Here is a 17,821-nt window from a genome sequence, read left to right as displayed (position 1 = left end):
ACATTTGCTACTAATTAGCTGATCACTACCAGAGCTGCAAGAATGTGGTCAACGCACTGGTGACATGGTGAAATGGGCGTTTGTTTCTTTAAAATTAACGTGGCTGTTTGTGAGATGTGTGTTTTGCGCTACATTAACAAGTTATTAATAGCATCGAGGCACCACTAATATGTGTTTTTTACAAATGCGTCATGTATAAAAATATTTACTGCTTGGAAGCTTTCGTAATTTGTATAAAATCGCTGACACTTTAGCTTTGTGATAAATAATGGACAATAAGCTCAAAGCAAAAATAATGAAATTTTACTTTTCATGCTGGAAAATACATATATAAAATGATATGAATGAAAACATCCGTTTGTAATATTTGTTGGCAACATACATGTATTTGTTTGTAGGAGTTAGATTTGTAACATCAAGGAAAAAATATATCCGCTAAAAAACGAAAAATTTAATATATGTGTGTCTTGCACTGGTTAGCTCCATTTACAATGACGGGAAATAGTTTGAAGATACACATGAGGAAACGCACAGCAGATGGAAGACCTTTATGTAATTCTCTCTCTCTCTTTTGCTGGAACCTATGAAACATCTTGTTTTTTGATATCCTAGTTGATGTAGTAGATGTTATTGACAGATAAAGTTTGAGAGTAATTGAATTGTTTTTCAAATTGACTATATAGAAGGGTACGTTAAATTTAGTGGCAATATTGCCTAAAATATTTCAAACTTAATCGCAAAGGGGTCTCTATGCTAAAATATATGAAAGCAGATAAGCTACGTAATACATTTTTCATATGCAGAAGCACACTATGTGCCTAAGGCATCCATGCAGTCAGGCAGCCTAAAGAGTCACCTAGCCACCCATATTAACCAGAAGAATCACCTGTGTGACTGCTGTGGGAAAGCCTTCGCACAGAAAACAAACCTGCAAGCGCCATAAAAATATCCGCAATTACAAGTGTGAGGAGTGTCCTATGACGTTTGTTAATAAAGGTAACTTAAAGGTGCTTTTTAGGGAAGATATTTAATTTTTTTTAATATGGTACATTGTATTGTTATGATTTATTGTATAGTTAGTGATAGTAGCCACACCCTAAACTTCATATTTAAAGATTGTACGGAGAGAAACACTGTTATGATTATTGTTATTTTTAAAGTATGGAATTTGATGTTAATTTTTATGAGCATGTTATACAATGTAGCTTCATTGACTTTTTCTTTTTTGTAGGTGACTTAAATAGACACCAGAAAAAACACACAGGGGAAAGGCCTTTCTTGTGTACATTTTGTCCAAAGACGTTTACTCGCCTTCATTATCTCAAAGAACACATGCACATTCACACTGGAGAGAAGCCGTTTGGTTGCAAAATATGTGGCGCCAAGTTTTCTGACAGGTCGTCTACTCTGAAACATGAGAAGAAGCATGACCACACAGAACGTCAACAAAGTGAGTCTAATATTTATTTTGTGGTTTTGTTATAACATAAAATATTGAAGGAAATTTAAAATACAATGTGTGTTACAGATGTTTATTGAAGTGAAGTGACTGTTACATGTATGTCCTTTATTTTTCAGGTCTCCGCTGCCTTTTACTGTCACAATTCCCAACAGGGGGCACTTTAGGTCAGGCCCAAGACAATCCACAGCCATCAGTGACTTTTGTTATTAAGGATGAAATGGGTAAATTAAGTTTTTTAGACGCAGGAAGTAACAGATTCAGAGAACATTTTAAAAGTGACAGATAAAAAAGAATATGTGAGATTGCAATCTATTTATTTTTGTTTCTCAATGTTCATATGTACAGTTGCATAAAATTGCTTAGTTTCAGAATCAACCTAAATGTTTTTTTTTTTTTAACTGAATGAAAAAAAATGTAAAACACTGGTTTTGCAACACATAATCAAACATTCAGTCAGTTTTTGGGGTCTGTTTTCTGTAAATCCAAATTTTTCCCCATTTTCAAATAGTTGTGAAAAATAACATTATTCTACATTTAAGCATCCTCCACCAATCACCAGCAGTTCATCTCCATGCTTCAAAGACAAAATCCAGTTGATGTTATACAAACAGTGACTACATTTGCCACACACACACAGAGGAATAGCCTATGTGAACAACGCTGTTGATACCATTGGCCACACAGGGGCGCTGATATCGCCCATGACAAGACCAGACCCAGGTCATGAGATTCCTGAACCGGCCACCATGGTGACACTGTCCTCTGATGATTTGTATGCTAATTGAGCTATGGGTTGTGTTTTTTCTTTGTTGTAGGTGACTTAAATAAACATCAGAAAAAAACAGAGGGGAAAGGCCATTCTTCTGCACATTTTGTCCAAAGACGTTTTCTCGCCTTCATTATCTCAAAGAGCACTTGCACATTCACACTGGAGAGAAGCCGTTTGGCTGCAAAATATGAGGCCCCAGGATTTCTGACAGGTGGTCTGCTCTGAAACATGAGAAGAAGCATGACCACAGATTGTACACTAATGGAGCAGTGTATTTTGTTTATGTTGATCAGTATTATATTAAGACTTAGACATGGAGAAGTGTTGGCAGAGAGTGGCACTGCTTACCTTTTTAATGACAGTGTTCACGGGATCAATGTTTGTCTTACTGGACGTTGTATACTATAGATTCTGAATCGGAAGAAACATCTGTGCATTACATCCTCTCTTTGTTACAGTACCGTAATTATTTTACAGCAACTTTTTAAGTGTTAAATTATATAAACTACATCAAGTAAATAGTTGCCATTCTGTGAACAGAATAGTGTAGAGTGCATTGTTTGCCTATTCTTTGACATCAACTGTGAACCTGTTCTTCTTCTTCTTTGCTAATTTAACGGAGAAAACTTTTCATTTTAGAGAAGAGATTCTCATGATGAAATTATTCATTGTACTTGGACTAATAAGATGTAAAGGCTGTTACAGTAACTTTTTTCTCAATAAACATAATAAAACGTGGGAAACAAAATTTTTGTGGAAAATAATCGACAGATGTTCAAGTTGTTTAAATAACTACCATATAAGATAAACGTTTATAACGATTAGAAGGAAATGGCAAACTTCCAATTAATATTGGAACAAAACTTGTCTAGATAAAAATAATATTTATTTAATCTAAAATCCGAACTTGTTTAGTAGACTTTACGATGTAAAGTGAATTATTAATGATAAAAAATCGAACGCGAAAGAAAAGAGAAAAGTGATTAAAACATGAACATTTATTGATACAAACAATGTAGCAATTAAAAATGTCGCCTCATCACTCACATAAAAAATTTGTTTGTTAGAATTACATCAAAATTATACAAATAATTATAAATAATTTTAAAGTCTTTAGTTTCCTTCTAAAAATCGCCGAGGTCTTTCCTACGTAGTACATGTAAAAATGGGAGTAAGCTCCATTCCCTAGGTGCAGCGACTTTGAAATAGGTGCTTAGTAATCAGTATTAATCATCAGTCTGCCCTCATGCAGTTAATTTTGTCTGGAACTTTGTTTGTTTTATCAAATTGTGTTTGTTTTGTTTTATTACAACTGATTTAAACGACAGAAACCCAAATATTTCATCATAAACTACTGGTAGAAGGTTTTAGCGTGGTCAATAGTTTGATTATTGGGTGATAATAAGATCATCAAAGGAAAAATGCTTGGCCGAAGTTGAGTTGTTAACCAAACTACACTTGTTTTCAAAACGGCATAATTTTTGAAGACGCAATCTTCTGAACTTGCTAGATGTGATGTCACAAGGCTAAAACGAACACTGCAGACGTAATTATAACTGTCTTAGCTTCAAATTGAACAAAAACACCAAAAGATGTTGACTCTAAAAACAGTTCTATGCACATGTATTATAAATGAAGGTCATTGACTTGACCTTCATGCACGTCGTCCATTTTATAATTTAAAACATTATAAAATAGTAGAACGTGAATATTCCGCAAATCAAAATGGCGGATCCAGTCCCGCCCCTTACACACACACACACACACACACACACACACACACACACAGTAAGAAGGCTTTACTGAAGTGAGGATTACAGAAAATACACCAATCTCATTACAGATTATTCATCCCCACCCCCTAAATTCATTATAGCAAATGCGTACATGGTGCGTCTGGGGTACGAAAACCAAAGCATGATTTATACACGCTGCAACAGGTACAGAGTACCTGTAGGCCCCTAACTTGTTGCCGTTTTAAGATATAGACCTTCATTATCAAAGTGTTATTAATAGTCCAACAATTAAGATATCATTTCGTCGTCGCGCTGAAGATACGTTAACAAAACAAGGCAGCAAAGCTGTCAAATATACAGACAAAAAGCTGAAAATAACAATGCACAAAATAGGCTACTGTCAATTCTGATGCAAAAGTACGTAATGCTTAACTGCAAATTCAACATCAAATTTTAATTATGCTCAACAGGTAATACCAATGTAAGTAAAATGTGTAACAAGCATAAGGCTTCAGGCCCGTTTACTTTACAGATGGGAAAGTGTGCTATTGTGTATTTGTGTACATTTGTAAATTTGTGTACATACTATAGCTATTTAATTATTACCACCGGTTGCGTATTTATCAATTAATCAGTCAGTCAATTTGTAGATTTGAAAAAAAAAATACTTTGCACATCGCTATCCTAAACCTTGTGCGACTTTAATGGAAGTACTGTAATTTTTTTTTCTTTAACAAGATATGGTGTTGTTTCTTAGAACATGCACTTGTTGTGAATCGTTAATCATTTAAAATATATAATGCAGCTATAATACTATGTGCCGTGTGATTGCTAACACGGTGCTATTTTACTGTAATCTTTCAAACATCGAACAATTAGGTTTGTAGCATAAAGATGCCGGGTATTATTAAGAGCATATTTGTATTTGGACTTACTTCGTCGATTAGATCATTAGGCTAGTGTTAAAACATGATCTTAGAAACTGCATATTCAAAATTTAAGATAGTTATAGTATGCCGTAACGTTTTATATATACGTATTAACAGTAATACGCATCATATTATATCATTTATCTATTTATTAAAATGACCAAAACAATAGTAAAAAATCATCCACAATTTTTGCTTACCAAAAACAATTTGCGTATCCATGAGAAGAAAAAAAAATTGAGGAAATTTTCTTCCATTTTGTTTTAACAGTCTATCGATGTTTGATCTTGGTGTATATTGAAAGGCATATTGCTTGCAAGTATTCTTTATATTTATTGGATAATTACCCTGTAATTCGTAGGTTGTATGATGGAATGTTTTGATATCTGCCACTCTTGCCGATTGTTTTATTCAGAGATCTGAACATTGCTTTGCGTTAAGATATCCTATATGATCAAGCTAGGGATGCTTCTGTAATTGGAAACCCATTCATTATTCACTGTACATATACAGTTCATTTTCTACCGTGCCGTCACCACAGCTGTAATTCTGCACCATGGTCTCTGTGTCGTCGATATCAAAGTTGGAGGCATATATATATATCATTTTGCACCATTCTTACAAAATCACACGTGTCCTCTTCCGTTGGATTTTGTAAATGTATGTCGCCTTCACAACAGCGGGTGTTCAAGTAACCGCTATCGCCTTTGTTTGAAATCTCGCGAGTGCAGTTGTTTGCGGGAGCATTTGATTCCGAGTTTGGTAGCTGGGAATAAGTTTTTGCGTCCTTCTGAGTTTGTGATAATTGTGCTATCTATGCCTTTCTCAGGTGCAGAAATAGTGGCTGCTGATCTGGAAAATTACATGAATTAATTCACAATGAAAGCTCGTTTTAACAGCAAGTATACATGTGCATGTACTATGTACATACGTATCTATTACAAGTAAAGTAAAATTCATGTTACTTAATGCACGGCAAATTTATTAATAAGATAATCATGTCAGAAATTACGTGATAATTAATACAGAGATGGTTAAGTAAATCTTGGGGCTTAAACCTAGTGACGCTGGGAAGATGGTCATTTTCTATTGTCTGTCATTGTAAAAACATTTCTAGTCAACTATCACACGTAGTTCATGTGTATTAGTCAGCCAGATTTGGTGGTCAGTTGATGTCTGTCTGTTTGATACTTCTGAAAAGCCCTTTTGACATTTAACTATCCCTAAGTACGTTTTATACAAATCTTTACCCCGAGCAATGTGAATGTACTGTTTTATTGTCAAAATCTACTGGCGGTAAACAGATGCTGACTGAGAAGGCGGATCAGTCCTACCTCTCGTTAATTCACGCTTATACAGGGACATGTACGTGTATGTGTACCTCGTATAATAAGACCCCGTACACAGTTTACGTTCAGACATAAATGTTGCATTGAAGATCTTAAGTCTCAGCTTCAACATGGGCACAGGGTAGAAGATGCTTACATTCGTCGTAGTACAGGCCTACCCAACTACCAGTATCATGCCCCATCACAAATTTTGTAGGCCTTCCTGTCATCCGGGTATCGCTTAGGATCATCGCTATCACATCGCGCGCCAGGCAAAATGAGTGATATGGCTGATACTCCGTAATGCGATCTGACACACACCTTGAAAACGGGTAGTGTGGTCTGATATACCGGTTTATTCAGGATCCGTAGGTGCCGCGTCTGGTAGTTTGGTAGGCCTGTAGTAGTAGTTCATAGGCCAAAGCAGTTACAACTTTAACTACAACTCCTGCCGATAATCCGATTCCAAGCCCAGTACTCATAGGTCCTGTAATTAAAAACATTTAAGAAAATGAGTCGTTAAAAACATAATAGAAAGTCCAATGAGTAAAATACCCACGTGATATGACCTGTATTATCCGTATTGGGACCCTGGGATTCATTCCTAGTACTACCACTCCTGTCTTACCGGTCCATAATGTGTCTACTACATGTACCATGTCCAAGGCAACTGACAGTATAAACGATGTACACTTCGAATCAGTATTATACTGCCTGTATATGTGTGTGTGTGTGGGTGGGGGGGGCAGTATGGGAATAGAGAGAAAGGAGCAGGATGCCTAAAACTTTTTTAATGCGTTTATTCACTCAAAGAGAGAAAAATAGAAAATATACATATATAATTAAATATTTAAACAGATAATCAAAGATTAAATGCATATAATACTGATGATAATGACGGTTATTACATACTGATAGCTAAAAAAGAACATATATGTAAATATATAGAAATTACACGATTTTCATGTTTAACTAGTAAAAATGCCAGAATGCACAATGAAAATAAATAATATCCGATTTTGGTAAGTTATAATTTTGTCAAAAAACTTTAATTGATATTGGACATCATAGCAGGTAGGTAATACAAAAACCAGCGCGATTTTTTGGAGAGACTGTCATAACGTAATGGCAGCTTTAGGAATTTTCCCTTTTTATTGTTGTTAAGGAAAAAATAAATAAATACTTTTTTGTTCACTTTTTTTCGACTGTCATAAACCATTCTAGAGTCATTGCATATCATCATGATTTTAATAAAGATTCCCCCTTTTATGTTCACTAACAAGTTCAAAGGCGAAAAAAGCATTAGTCTTATCAATATTGTACGTAATTTTATACTTTGTTTGAAAAAAAAACTCTATTTTTGAATTGCAGACGTTCTATCAATATCATTGGGTTTCGTGAACAATTCAAAGAATTTCTGAATAGATATTCTGATATCTTGATCCTTTTTGGGTGCTAAAAGTGCAATTGCTTTTTCATCAGCAGAACAGCTTGGTGCGTCCGCCATTTTGTTTGCGGTAAGATCAAAGTCACTGATTTTCTAACGGCTGTTACGGCTTTGTCTTACCAAAAAAAAAAAAGATAAATAAATAACTAAATTGTACCAAGAATTAGTTAAATTATCTAGGTAGGGGTAACAGAATTTTCAGAACTTCGTTACTCTAACTCTAAAACACGATTGAAAAATTTACAAGCTAGTTGTGGTTGCTATTTTCGGTTAAATAAACTTCTGTAACCCCCCAGTTGAACAGTTGGTTCATTCTCCGCATGAATATGTGGCTAAATACGAGCAATTAACATCCGGGACGCCTTACGGAGCTTTTGGAAAAATGGCGCGAAACGCGCAGGTTGAGCAAAATTCGTAAATAGTGGGAACCAAACGAGGAAGTGAAATCACCAGCGCTTTCTCACAGCATTTTCGTGGCTGGAGGCTTAAAACGGAGAAATGATACATTGTTACACATATCCTTAGAAAGCTCATTCAATGCACTTTTTAAATATATTTTCATATTTATCATAGGACCCAAATATTGAAAGTTATCAACTTATCATGGAAAACAAACAGCGAGGTTAGATTTCGTCCCGTTTTCGACTGCGTAAGCGGTGTGACCTGACCTCCCTAGTTCAAGTGCATTCCGAGTATTCCAAGGGCATTCTTATAAGAATTTAGGTGCATTTTATAATCTAGTCATTCCAGCTGGTTCTGCTTGATTCCTGCTTTTTCCGAATTAGTGTGACGGGGGATTTACTAAAGCATGTATCAAGGTCGACCTTATTCTGGGGGAACGGGGACTTGCTAGATGGCATGTCCCCAGCCTAGGTCAAGCACTGGTGTTGATAGATTACTGAAAAAAATTAACAACAAAAGTGACTCCCAACAGCGGGTTTAGTGGTACAAATGAAGGTAATTGGACTGACTTAGGTCGTTTGTTTTCTAGTGTAAAGGTCACTGGTCTGCAAGACAAAATGGTTGATTCAGTCCCACCTTTCTAATACACTATGAAGATGGTGTACGTCTAGAACTGAAGTGAGGCTTGCAGAAAACGCCCTAAATTCTTAAATCGTTTATATTGACTGCAAAGACTACAACAAAATGCATGATAAATACACATTTGTGACGGGAATGATTAAAGGACAATGTTCATGTAAAAATCCATTTCTCGAATTTTGAAGATACAGCACTCAATCTATACACTAGAGGTATGTTTTAATCGATCCCCGCCATTTAAAAATTATAAATACAATCTATTAGTAGAAAAAAAAGCGTTTTAGTAAACCTCACCTCAATATGCAAAAATGAAGCAACAGATCTGGGTCACGTGGTACTGTGACGACAATCACGATAAAGGTCTATGAGACTCAACTGAGCTGCATGGTGCATACAGACGGAGAAGTTAAGGAAAGTTGTGTTGAACGGAGTTGAGGAATTTTCGTTATGCCTCGGTGTGTTGCCGTGGGATTCACCAAAATTGCAGCTCTCGTTGACAATCTTTCTTTGTCTGTGACGGTCTTCCGTGACTTACTTACTAACTTCGGTGACAATAGTTGCGATGCTCTAGATCATGGTCACCTCAGGTGGTTTAGATCATATCAAGAGCTGGTAGTCTTTCAGATTAACTGTCATCAGTTGGCAAACTTACTGATTGCTGATGCATTTTAAATGCATTGTAGTTGACCAAAAGCTCGTTTACAACAAACCTGTTAATTATGCACCGCTGCAATTCCCAAGCCAGGTAATAACAGGTATGAAACTCGTCTTGGTGGGCTTTCATATTTTTCAATATATCTCATTTATTTCATGGGGTTATTTTATTGGTATTTGTAAATGACGTTAAATATCAATACTTAAACAATTAAGTTCAAACACGGTCGCGAACATTAATAAAAGAAATTGCTCTCAGGGTATCTTGAAGCTTCCGTGGAAGAAAACGTGTTGAGGAAAAACAGGAAAAAGAGCGTTATATTAAAGAAAAAATGGGAACTGCTATAATAAAATGGTTCGTTATCCTAATTCGTTTATGCTTTGAGTATTTGTTTCTGAAGATTATTTCATCTGAAATATTAAATAATTTAAAAGATTGATTATTTTATAACTTGAAACGCAAATTCTGCGTCAGTACGCAATTTTTTTTTTTTTGCAAATTTGTAAGCTTATAACACCGTGCTATAAAGATCTACTCAAGAAAAAAATTTGCTTGGGTAAAATCAAGGAGTTATAACTCCTTGGTAAAATTGAGTACGGAATGAACTGGAGACACTTAGCTTGTCATTAAGTTTACACGAAAATATGTCAGGTAACTTTATACTGTCTTTGAAAGAGTAAAGATTGAAAGATAATTTTAGACAAACTTTTACGGGGGAAATACCTACAAAGAGTAATGGGCTATTTCGCCAACATCTTGTTGAAAATTTTACACTGCAATTCTATTCAAATAAGCTTAGGAACTAATTGCCAAATTAATACTCTCATCACATAACAGGGGGGTAACCAGACCTGCAAAAATTGTACGCACATATTTAAAAAGATTACAAGCACATACAGCAAAATGTAGACTTACGCAAAACATGAAGGACAGCGTAATCACAGCAAATGTACCTCATATAGTAGCTTAATTTCCATTAATAATAAAATCATCATTTAAGTCAAAAATATTCCTGCGATTTAATAACTATTTTAATTTACCCAGAACGGTATATTTATTTTAAAGGCGGTTAACTGAAATATAGTTTTATGATTTGTTTGTGAAAATTGCCCATGTCACCCGGTTAGTTTGGAGGTCTAAGCTGGATCAAGTCCGTGTTAAAATTCCTATAAAGTTGTGCAGGAAAAATTCTTCCTTTCTTTCTCTAGCTCCTCGATAAACCTGGTGTTCAGATTTTATCTAGTACCCCCAGGTCTACGGGAGCTGCGCTTTGTAACTAACGCACAGGTAGATTTTTACCTGAGATAACTGGAGTAAAGCTTAGATAGAGAGTGCGTTCGATACAAGCAAGACAAATTGAATGCCATTTAACCCTCCAATTAAGAGCTAAAGGAAGTTCCAGTTAGATGGATGATTAAGATAGGACTTGTAAAGGTAACGGGCATTGTTTACCTCAGTTTAATAAAAGTATGCAAGACGGAGTGTCAGCGGTTTAATAAAATAAATTGAATTGCACAAATAACATGGACCTCATATGCAATAATCAACATTTCCCTTAACTCATTCAAATGCAGTGTTTTATACAACTTGGGATAACCATAATGAAATGCTTGTTAAAGAAATGACTAGACGGGAAATGGTTTTACACAGCTTCACGAGGATTTAGACCCCTCGGGTAAGAGATTTGAATGAGTATAAACTTTTATCAGAAGCCAGAGAAGTCATCTTACAGGTAGACAATGCAGCTCAGTTTGACAGCTAAGCACGCTCTGTTCCCCAGTGGCTCGATTGTCGTCATTGGACCACGTGACCACGTAGCTCATTAACTCCCAGGCCGAGCAAATAGGACGTTTTTTAAAGCCAAAAATTTACAAAATGAGCTTTTAATTTGTGTATTTGGATAAAGATATCGTTAGTTGGGCATGCTTTCTGAAGAATATGTTCCGTTCAGGCCATTCTGACGGCATGAAGCAAACCCTTTAATGGAAGTTCGGGACCCTCTGTTTCTCAGAACCCCTGGTTTCTGAATCTGAGGGTTCACATCGAAAAACAGAACCCCCGTAATAGCTTGTGAAACGTAGAATCCGTTTATAATTTTTAATTATTTTAAAAACATAATTTTAAACCACACATAGTGTGTGAAGTTGGAAAGTCGAGATTCATTTAACTAACAGATTAACAAGACCGGAAGTTAAAAACCTTTGTAAATGCTATACAATACCAAAGATAGGTGGATAAATGGTCATGACACTGACTGTTAGTGTGTGGGTTTATAAGTTTTGTTACTCGGTGGAATAAGATACCACAATTAATGCTTGAACCGTGATGAGACTCTTCAATATGAGACCTTTGCTGTTGAATTAAAAGGACAAGGATTGCGCGTTTGAAGATGTGCTGTACATGTACCCCGAATACTCAGATGTATAACCTCCACGATTCAAAATGCGTCACATGACCCCTATTATATTTTTAAAATGACACTTCTCTGGACTGTTAGTTAAAAAGAAAAAAAAACGAGGGCGCGGCGGGCCCTGAGGTGGCATCACTCTCTGTCATGTCATGCCAGTTTGGACAACGAATAACGTTCAGAGATATGAACAGCTATAATACATTTAAGTGTGCTAGCTTCTAAAGCAAGAATTCGCATGTTTTCATGAGCTGAATTATTTCCCTTTGGGTCTCGTGTAGATGACTGCTGTAGCTACACCTACATATATATGTTTCTTCATCAACGCTGTCTTTACTGAAACTTTAGTCAGTGTCGCGTTTATCACGTTAAAGTTGCATACAGAACAACGTATCTCGTAGTTACCTCTTGTGTCTTTTGCAGCTTAGGATTATCTTCTCCTTAAAGAAGACTTCTTTTTTTCGAATCAAATGCTATGTGGGGTAGATGTGGGCTGAGGTGGGGATAAGGGAGTGCATCTGGGCCACACTCGATAGCTACACAAGCCATCCCTCACCTTCAGTAGATCCTCCTATGTGTGGGGATGATATTTACTTTTGCTTTAGTTGTTACGCGGACCATCTGAATTGTTACTGCAACTTATTAATGAAGTAAAAATATTTGTACGTGTTATTCATGAAAATGCCTTGTCTCTAAGGCAAAAAATACCAGAACATGAATACAATGCCCATAGCCCTACATGACTAATTCTAATTATGAAAATCATGTAAATTATAATAAAAATAACTATAATAATAATAATAAACAAAGATTCTTCTAAGTAAAGTGAGACCAAAGTTACATTAAAATAAGTTAATAAATTTTTACACAAGCTACATTAAATATCAAACCATACCTTCACTCTGCCAGTGAGTAATAAATGACCGCCCAGAGCACGTTCGACATCGCCGTTTTTACAACTGACCATATGAATAATTGAACACATAACCGTATTGAGCACTGTTAGTATTTTCTCATCTAACACAATCTGAACAAAACATAAGAACATCGTGGAAATATGAAAATTATAACTTATTTATAATTTCTGTCGTGTCAGCTACACTACGTACTGGGGCGTGTGTTTGACGTTGAATTTGAAATATATCTTGTTTATTTGGAGTGTTTTATCTTGTAAATATGTTGTTTTTGTGTATCATATTCAACAAAATCTGCGTTATATGCCTGTTTTAATAACATAATACAGCATGATGGGTACGGTATGTTGATTACAGAGATAATACTGCGACTATTAACTCTGCTCAAACCCAAAGCGCAACTCCGCGACTTTTCCCTGAGCCCGGTTTCAATTCAGCCCTTTGAATCAAAAAGTATGATAATCTAATACATGTACATGAATTACACACGTAACATATGCTCATGTTACATGCCCATCGCCTAACATTACTCAAATCGTTATTTATGATGTGGAAACATGCACCAAACTATATGCACGATATACGTCTTTTAGGGCAAACAATTCTTGAGGGTATTCATTATCATTTCCACCAAGAAGATGGCCACCCCTTGTATCATCTACTCATGTGACCGTCAGAAGAAGAAAACGTGTAAGTTAACAACAATGGAGGCACTGCTACAAGACGCTAGAAGGCTGTTTGGTAAGTACAGACGTTTTCGCCAATATATTTTTTGTTGTTGCATTTTTAAAACCTAGTCTACATATAAAATTGTCACTGTGACATTGCAAAGTACTTCGTAAAATATAACTTGCAAAGATCATGTAAAATATTTATATATACCTCCTTTGGAAGACGGAACAAAATGCTGACTAGAGTCGGGAGATTACAAAAGTTATATCCCCAGCGAGAAATGACAGACAATGCGATCAACAAGTTAATATGGTTATTTACAAGAATTGCCCTAAACTGCACCCTTCGTTTCTCGAAAATATGAGACCTCTTATTTTGATAACCTAAATCCGTTATAGTGAAGGGTGTTCAAACGAGCAAATATTTAAGTTCAATAAAACCGTAGGCTATTATACCAAAAGGGTAGAGGTAATGTTTTTATCAATTTGATGTTATATGGTTATCTACTGTCTATATGTTAGGTTATAGGGAAGAAGAAAGGCTTTTCGTTGTTTTAGAGGGCAAAGGAGCAGAAATAGAAGATGAAGAAATTCTACTTGCCTTAGGACAGAAAACCAATGATGTTTTAGAGCTTGTGGTTGTGAATCAGACCCGACAAGAATCATGGGGACCGGTGGAAGGTAGGCAAATGACAGAGAGGTGTTTTTTATATGAAAATTGAGTGCCGTCCAATTCAGTGCAGCAGGACAAACATGAATCTATTTCAAATAAGAATGGATATGCTGTTGAATGATTAATTTATTATGACCTGGTTTTTCCAGTGCCAAGCAAACTTACTAATCCAAACATACAGACAATTAGCATCAACCAAAGCCACAACATCCAAATAGGAGACAGCAACAGTCTTCTTCAGAGAGATTATACGATCGCGAGGGATGTGGATGAAATGCTGGATGTTGTGTCAGTCCAAGGTAAGTACTACCACATTAAGGGGCGGGCGCGCCCCTTAGCAAAATTTAAGGCTTCTTGCAAACAGTTGCTGCAAATTTGCAACAAATTTGCAAGAGGAAATTTACCATGTAAATTAAGTCTCTTGCAAATTTGCTGCAAACTCCCCACAAACTTAATCAGCATGACAAAAGGGAATCTGTCACAGGTTTCTTGCAAATTTGCTGCAAACTCTCAAGAACCATTCATGCGAATTTGCTGCAAACTCTCCACTACAGTTCTTGCGAATTTGCTGCAAACTCTCCAGAACTGTTCTTGCGAATTTTCTGCAAATTCACTAGAAGATCTTGCAAATTTGCTGCAAACCCTCCAGAACTGTTCTTGCGAACGCTCTGCAAACTCTTAAGAAATCCTTCTTGCAAATTTGCTGCAAACTCTCCAGAACTGTTCTCGCGAATTTTTCCGGAACCCCCCTCCCCCCCAAAAAAAAAAAAAAAAATCGAAAAAACATTCTTCTGCAGTACCACTATTGCAGTAGACTGACAACTAATATTTAACCCAGTGATTATGCTTTTATTTATGCCAGTTCTTTTTTTTAATTAAATCATGTATGCCATATTTGAAATCATGGAGTAGCAAAATTTTATTACTGTATTTTAGCCATTTAGTACAGCTGGCAGAACACATACAGAAAAATTATCAAATGAATGAAAAAATAGCACACACAGAATATCAGTAAGAAACACCATAAACATTTTTCAATATTTTATTTTAGAAACTTGCACATTTAAATCAAATTAAATCAACATTTGGTAAAGATTGTTCAGATGTCTCTGATATAATGATACAACGTGAATCTGCTTATGCATTTTATTCATTGGAAAGAACAGTAACCAAGCTATAAAGGATGCTTTAATTTTTAAGAGGGTTCAACAACTTTATTTACATCCAAGTTTAAAGAAGTCCGAGTTTAATTATCGAGTCCTTAGTAAGATGTCTTAATTCTGTTAACTGGCTTCAATATCTCAATCCTGTTAATGATTCACTGTAATGTATTTTGTGTGTATAAGTATATAAGGAGTAGAACTTCGTATAAGAGCTCAGAGTAAGTTTGATCAGTTGAACCGATAGCTAGATAGTCCCTGCTGTCCTAGGAGACTCCAAATCTGTCAGCCAGAGAAATAAACGTAGAGATCAGGCAGGTTGTAGTTGATCTCTGGAAAACATATCACCCCTGTTGTTTCACCCGCTAGAGAAGTCAGACCAAATTTCGACTGGGATACAAGCACCATATCACATCTGAAAGACAAGAAAAATAAAACTTGACATTTCTTGTAAAATTTGTTGCACTCACAGGTAGTTTGTCAAGTAAGCTTCTAGTATATTCCCTTAATAAATACACCTATATATATATATATATACATATATATGATTTATGTTGTTAAGTAAAACAAAAATAAATTTAGCAGGCATGGTATAATCTAATCACAGTTAAAAATACTTTTCCTACCTTTTTTAAGGCCCTCTTTGCAGTGTGAATTTTTGCACTCATAGTGTGCTTAATTGCTGGCCCATCCATTTTCAGGTTGTTAATAACATACACTGAAAGAAAGAGAATTTAAACAATAAATAAAGAAAGCACGACTTCATTTAAAAAACTAAATGAGACAGATGGGGGGGATGGATATGGAGGGCACAGGGTATGCGTGGGGAGATATAGAGGGCACAGGGTTGGATATGGTATGGGTGTGGGGAGATATGGAGGGCACAGGGTTGGAGATGGTAAGGGTGTGGGGAGATATATAGAGGGCACAGAGTTGGAGATGGTGGGAGTAAGACGGGGAACAGATGATGCACGAGGCACTGAAACACTTTCTTCAACTGCTGCATTACAAGCTGGCTCTGATTTTTTCCTTGAATAACATAGGGAAAGCTTTATTAAATTTGAATTTAAGTGTGTAAAATGTAATTATTATTTGAAAGAGGAAATTACAATTTTTTCACCATTTAGTCGAAAAGATATGCAACAGCAATTGCAGGTCAATTAACAATATACTTACACTACTACCATTGCTCTGGTTGTCCTTTTTATCTAAAAACATTAAAACATAAAATGTTATTCTACCAAAAAAGTGATGCATTAAGAATATATATTTATATATATGAACAGTTCATCATAGGTTGCATGGTTGTTTGAACTAAAACAAAAAGTGGGGTTCCTGTTATTCAGAAGCAAGGCAACACTGAAACATTTTGGATTCTGTGTTACTATTTAAAAAAAACCCCAACAATAATTATGGAATTATCAGACATATTAGTTTCACAAAGAAGAGGTAAGTCAGTATGAGGGTGATACACTTAAATTCTTAGATTTGTTCAGAAGTCTTTGACACTCACTGAAAATACATTTACTCACCTTTCACATATGCCTTCTTTTCCTTCTGACATGCATTTCTGTAATCTAAAATAAAAGGAGAATAGCTTTCAAAGCATTCTTTTAAAACACATGTATTTGCACTTTGATATTTCTCCTTTCTGTGGAAATGACCAAAACTGACTTTTAAAACCATCAAGACTATTAAAACTATAAATTTTTCCTGTGGCAGATATGATTGAATGTGCAAGTTTTTTTTTTTTTTTTTCAAGATTAAAAGTAATTTCAAGGGGCTAAGTTTAAAGGTGCATATGAAGTAAATTTTGGCCATGCACATAAGCCAACAAAATGCCAGCATATAGTTTCAAGTAGTATAACTTAGAGGATTACCAAAAGGCATAGTTTAATTAACCCCCCCCCCCAAAAAAAAAAAAAAAGAAAAAAAGAAAAAAAATATTTGAACAGATTTTTCTTCTAGCACTCTATGCTGTATATCAATGGGCAAAAAAAAATTATAATAATAAATAAAAATAATAATAATAATAATAGGTCATAAAAATAGGCTAAATTTCTGGCCAAAAATTTAAAGAAAGGCGCAGTCTAAAGCTCTTTAATGACCAATCTGGTGACTTATTCAGTTTACCCCTTATCATGTTAAATTTATTTGAGTAATTAGGAAATTTGAAGAAGTAGTTTATATGTGTTACTGGAAATCCATCATGTTACAGCGATGCTCTGTTAATATGTACCTTAAGTGCTGTATGAACCCTTCTGCCCTTTGAATTTATTTCACCTAAGCATGCTATACTAATTGAGAATACACTTACCACTAAATGAAAATCACTTTTGCCAAATACATGCAACCATCCCAATGAGCCATGAGTGTCTCTCCAACAGTAGGGACTTCCCCTTCTTACTCTTCCTCCCTCTCAAACTTCGAAACGTCTTCCACTGATACAACTCCATCCTTGTCAAAACCAATAGTAATCCACGTCTCTATAATTTAAAAAGAATATAGTTACACACTTATTCCACAGTTACAGAGAGAGAGAGAGAGAGAGAGAGAGAGAGAGGAAAAAAGAAGAGAGAGAGAGAGAGAGAGGAAAAAAGAAGAGAGAGAGAGCGGAAAAAAAGAAGAG

The 17,821-nt window shown here is 35.5% G+C and overlaps 3 protein-coding genes across 7 annotated transcripts in view; 2 read left to right on the top strand and 1 right to left on the bottom strand.

Moving 5' to 3' along the window:
* Positions 1-17,821, top strand: part of LOC106151926 (uncharacterized) — a 48,441-nt gene that overhangs the window by 19,614 nt on the left and 11,006 nt on the right. The gene's annotated exons all lie outside the window — the stretch shown is intronic.
* LOC106151928 (contactin-associated protein 1-like) overlaps positions 1-17,821 on the bottom strand; it is a 142,241-nt gene that overhangs the window by 124,052 nt on the left and 368 nt on the right. The window contains exons 2-6 of one of the 5 annotated variants that reach the window (XR_015335324.1): positions 17,510-17,678; positions 16,725-16,769; positions 16,369-16,400; positions 15,819-15,910; positions 15,061-15,607 (exon numbers count right to left, since the gene is read on the bottom strand). The gene's annotated coding sequence lies outside the window, so the exon portion shown is untranslated. The other 4 variants (XR_015335323.1, XM_087016402.1, XM_087016403.1 and 1 more) reach the window with 4 other exon arrangements.
* Positions 335-2,129, top strand: LOC106151908 (uncharacterized). The gene is made up of 4 exons (XM_087015061.1): positions 335-996; positions 1,232-1,450; positions 1,579-1,683; positions 2,002-2,129. Exons 1-4 carry the CDS (start codon positions 978-980, stop codon positions 2,127-2,129), a joined length of 471 nt encoding a protein of 156 aa, XP_086871187.1. The 5' UTR covers positions 335-977.

Source organism: Lingula anatina, chromosome 6, assembly GCF_051362555.1.
Source record: "Lingula anatina isolate TDL-2025a chromosome 6, LinAna3.0, whole genome shotgun sequence".
In the NCBI taxonomy this organism is placed as follows: domain Eukaryota; kingdom Metazoa; phylum Brachiopoda; class Lingulata; order Lingulida; family Lingulidae; genus Lingula; species Lingula anatina.
Note: the sequence above shows the minus strand (reverse complement) of the source record. Positions and strands in the feature narration are given on the sequence as shown.

Excerpts from the sequence above, each read along its gene's own strand:
- LOC106151908 (XM_087015061.1), top strand. Across the intron at positions 1,451-1,578 it reads CCACACAGAACGTCAACAAA|GTCTCCGCTGCCTTTTACTG; the intron begins GTGAGTCTAATA and ends TTTATTTTTCAG. Across the intron at positions 1,684-2,001 it reads TGTTATTAAGGATGAAATGG|CATCCTCCACCAATCACCAG; the intron begins GTAAATTAAGTT and ends TCTACATTTAAG.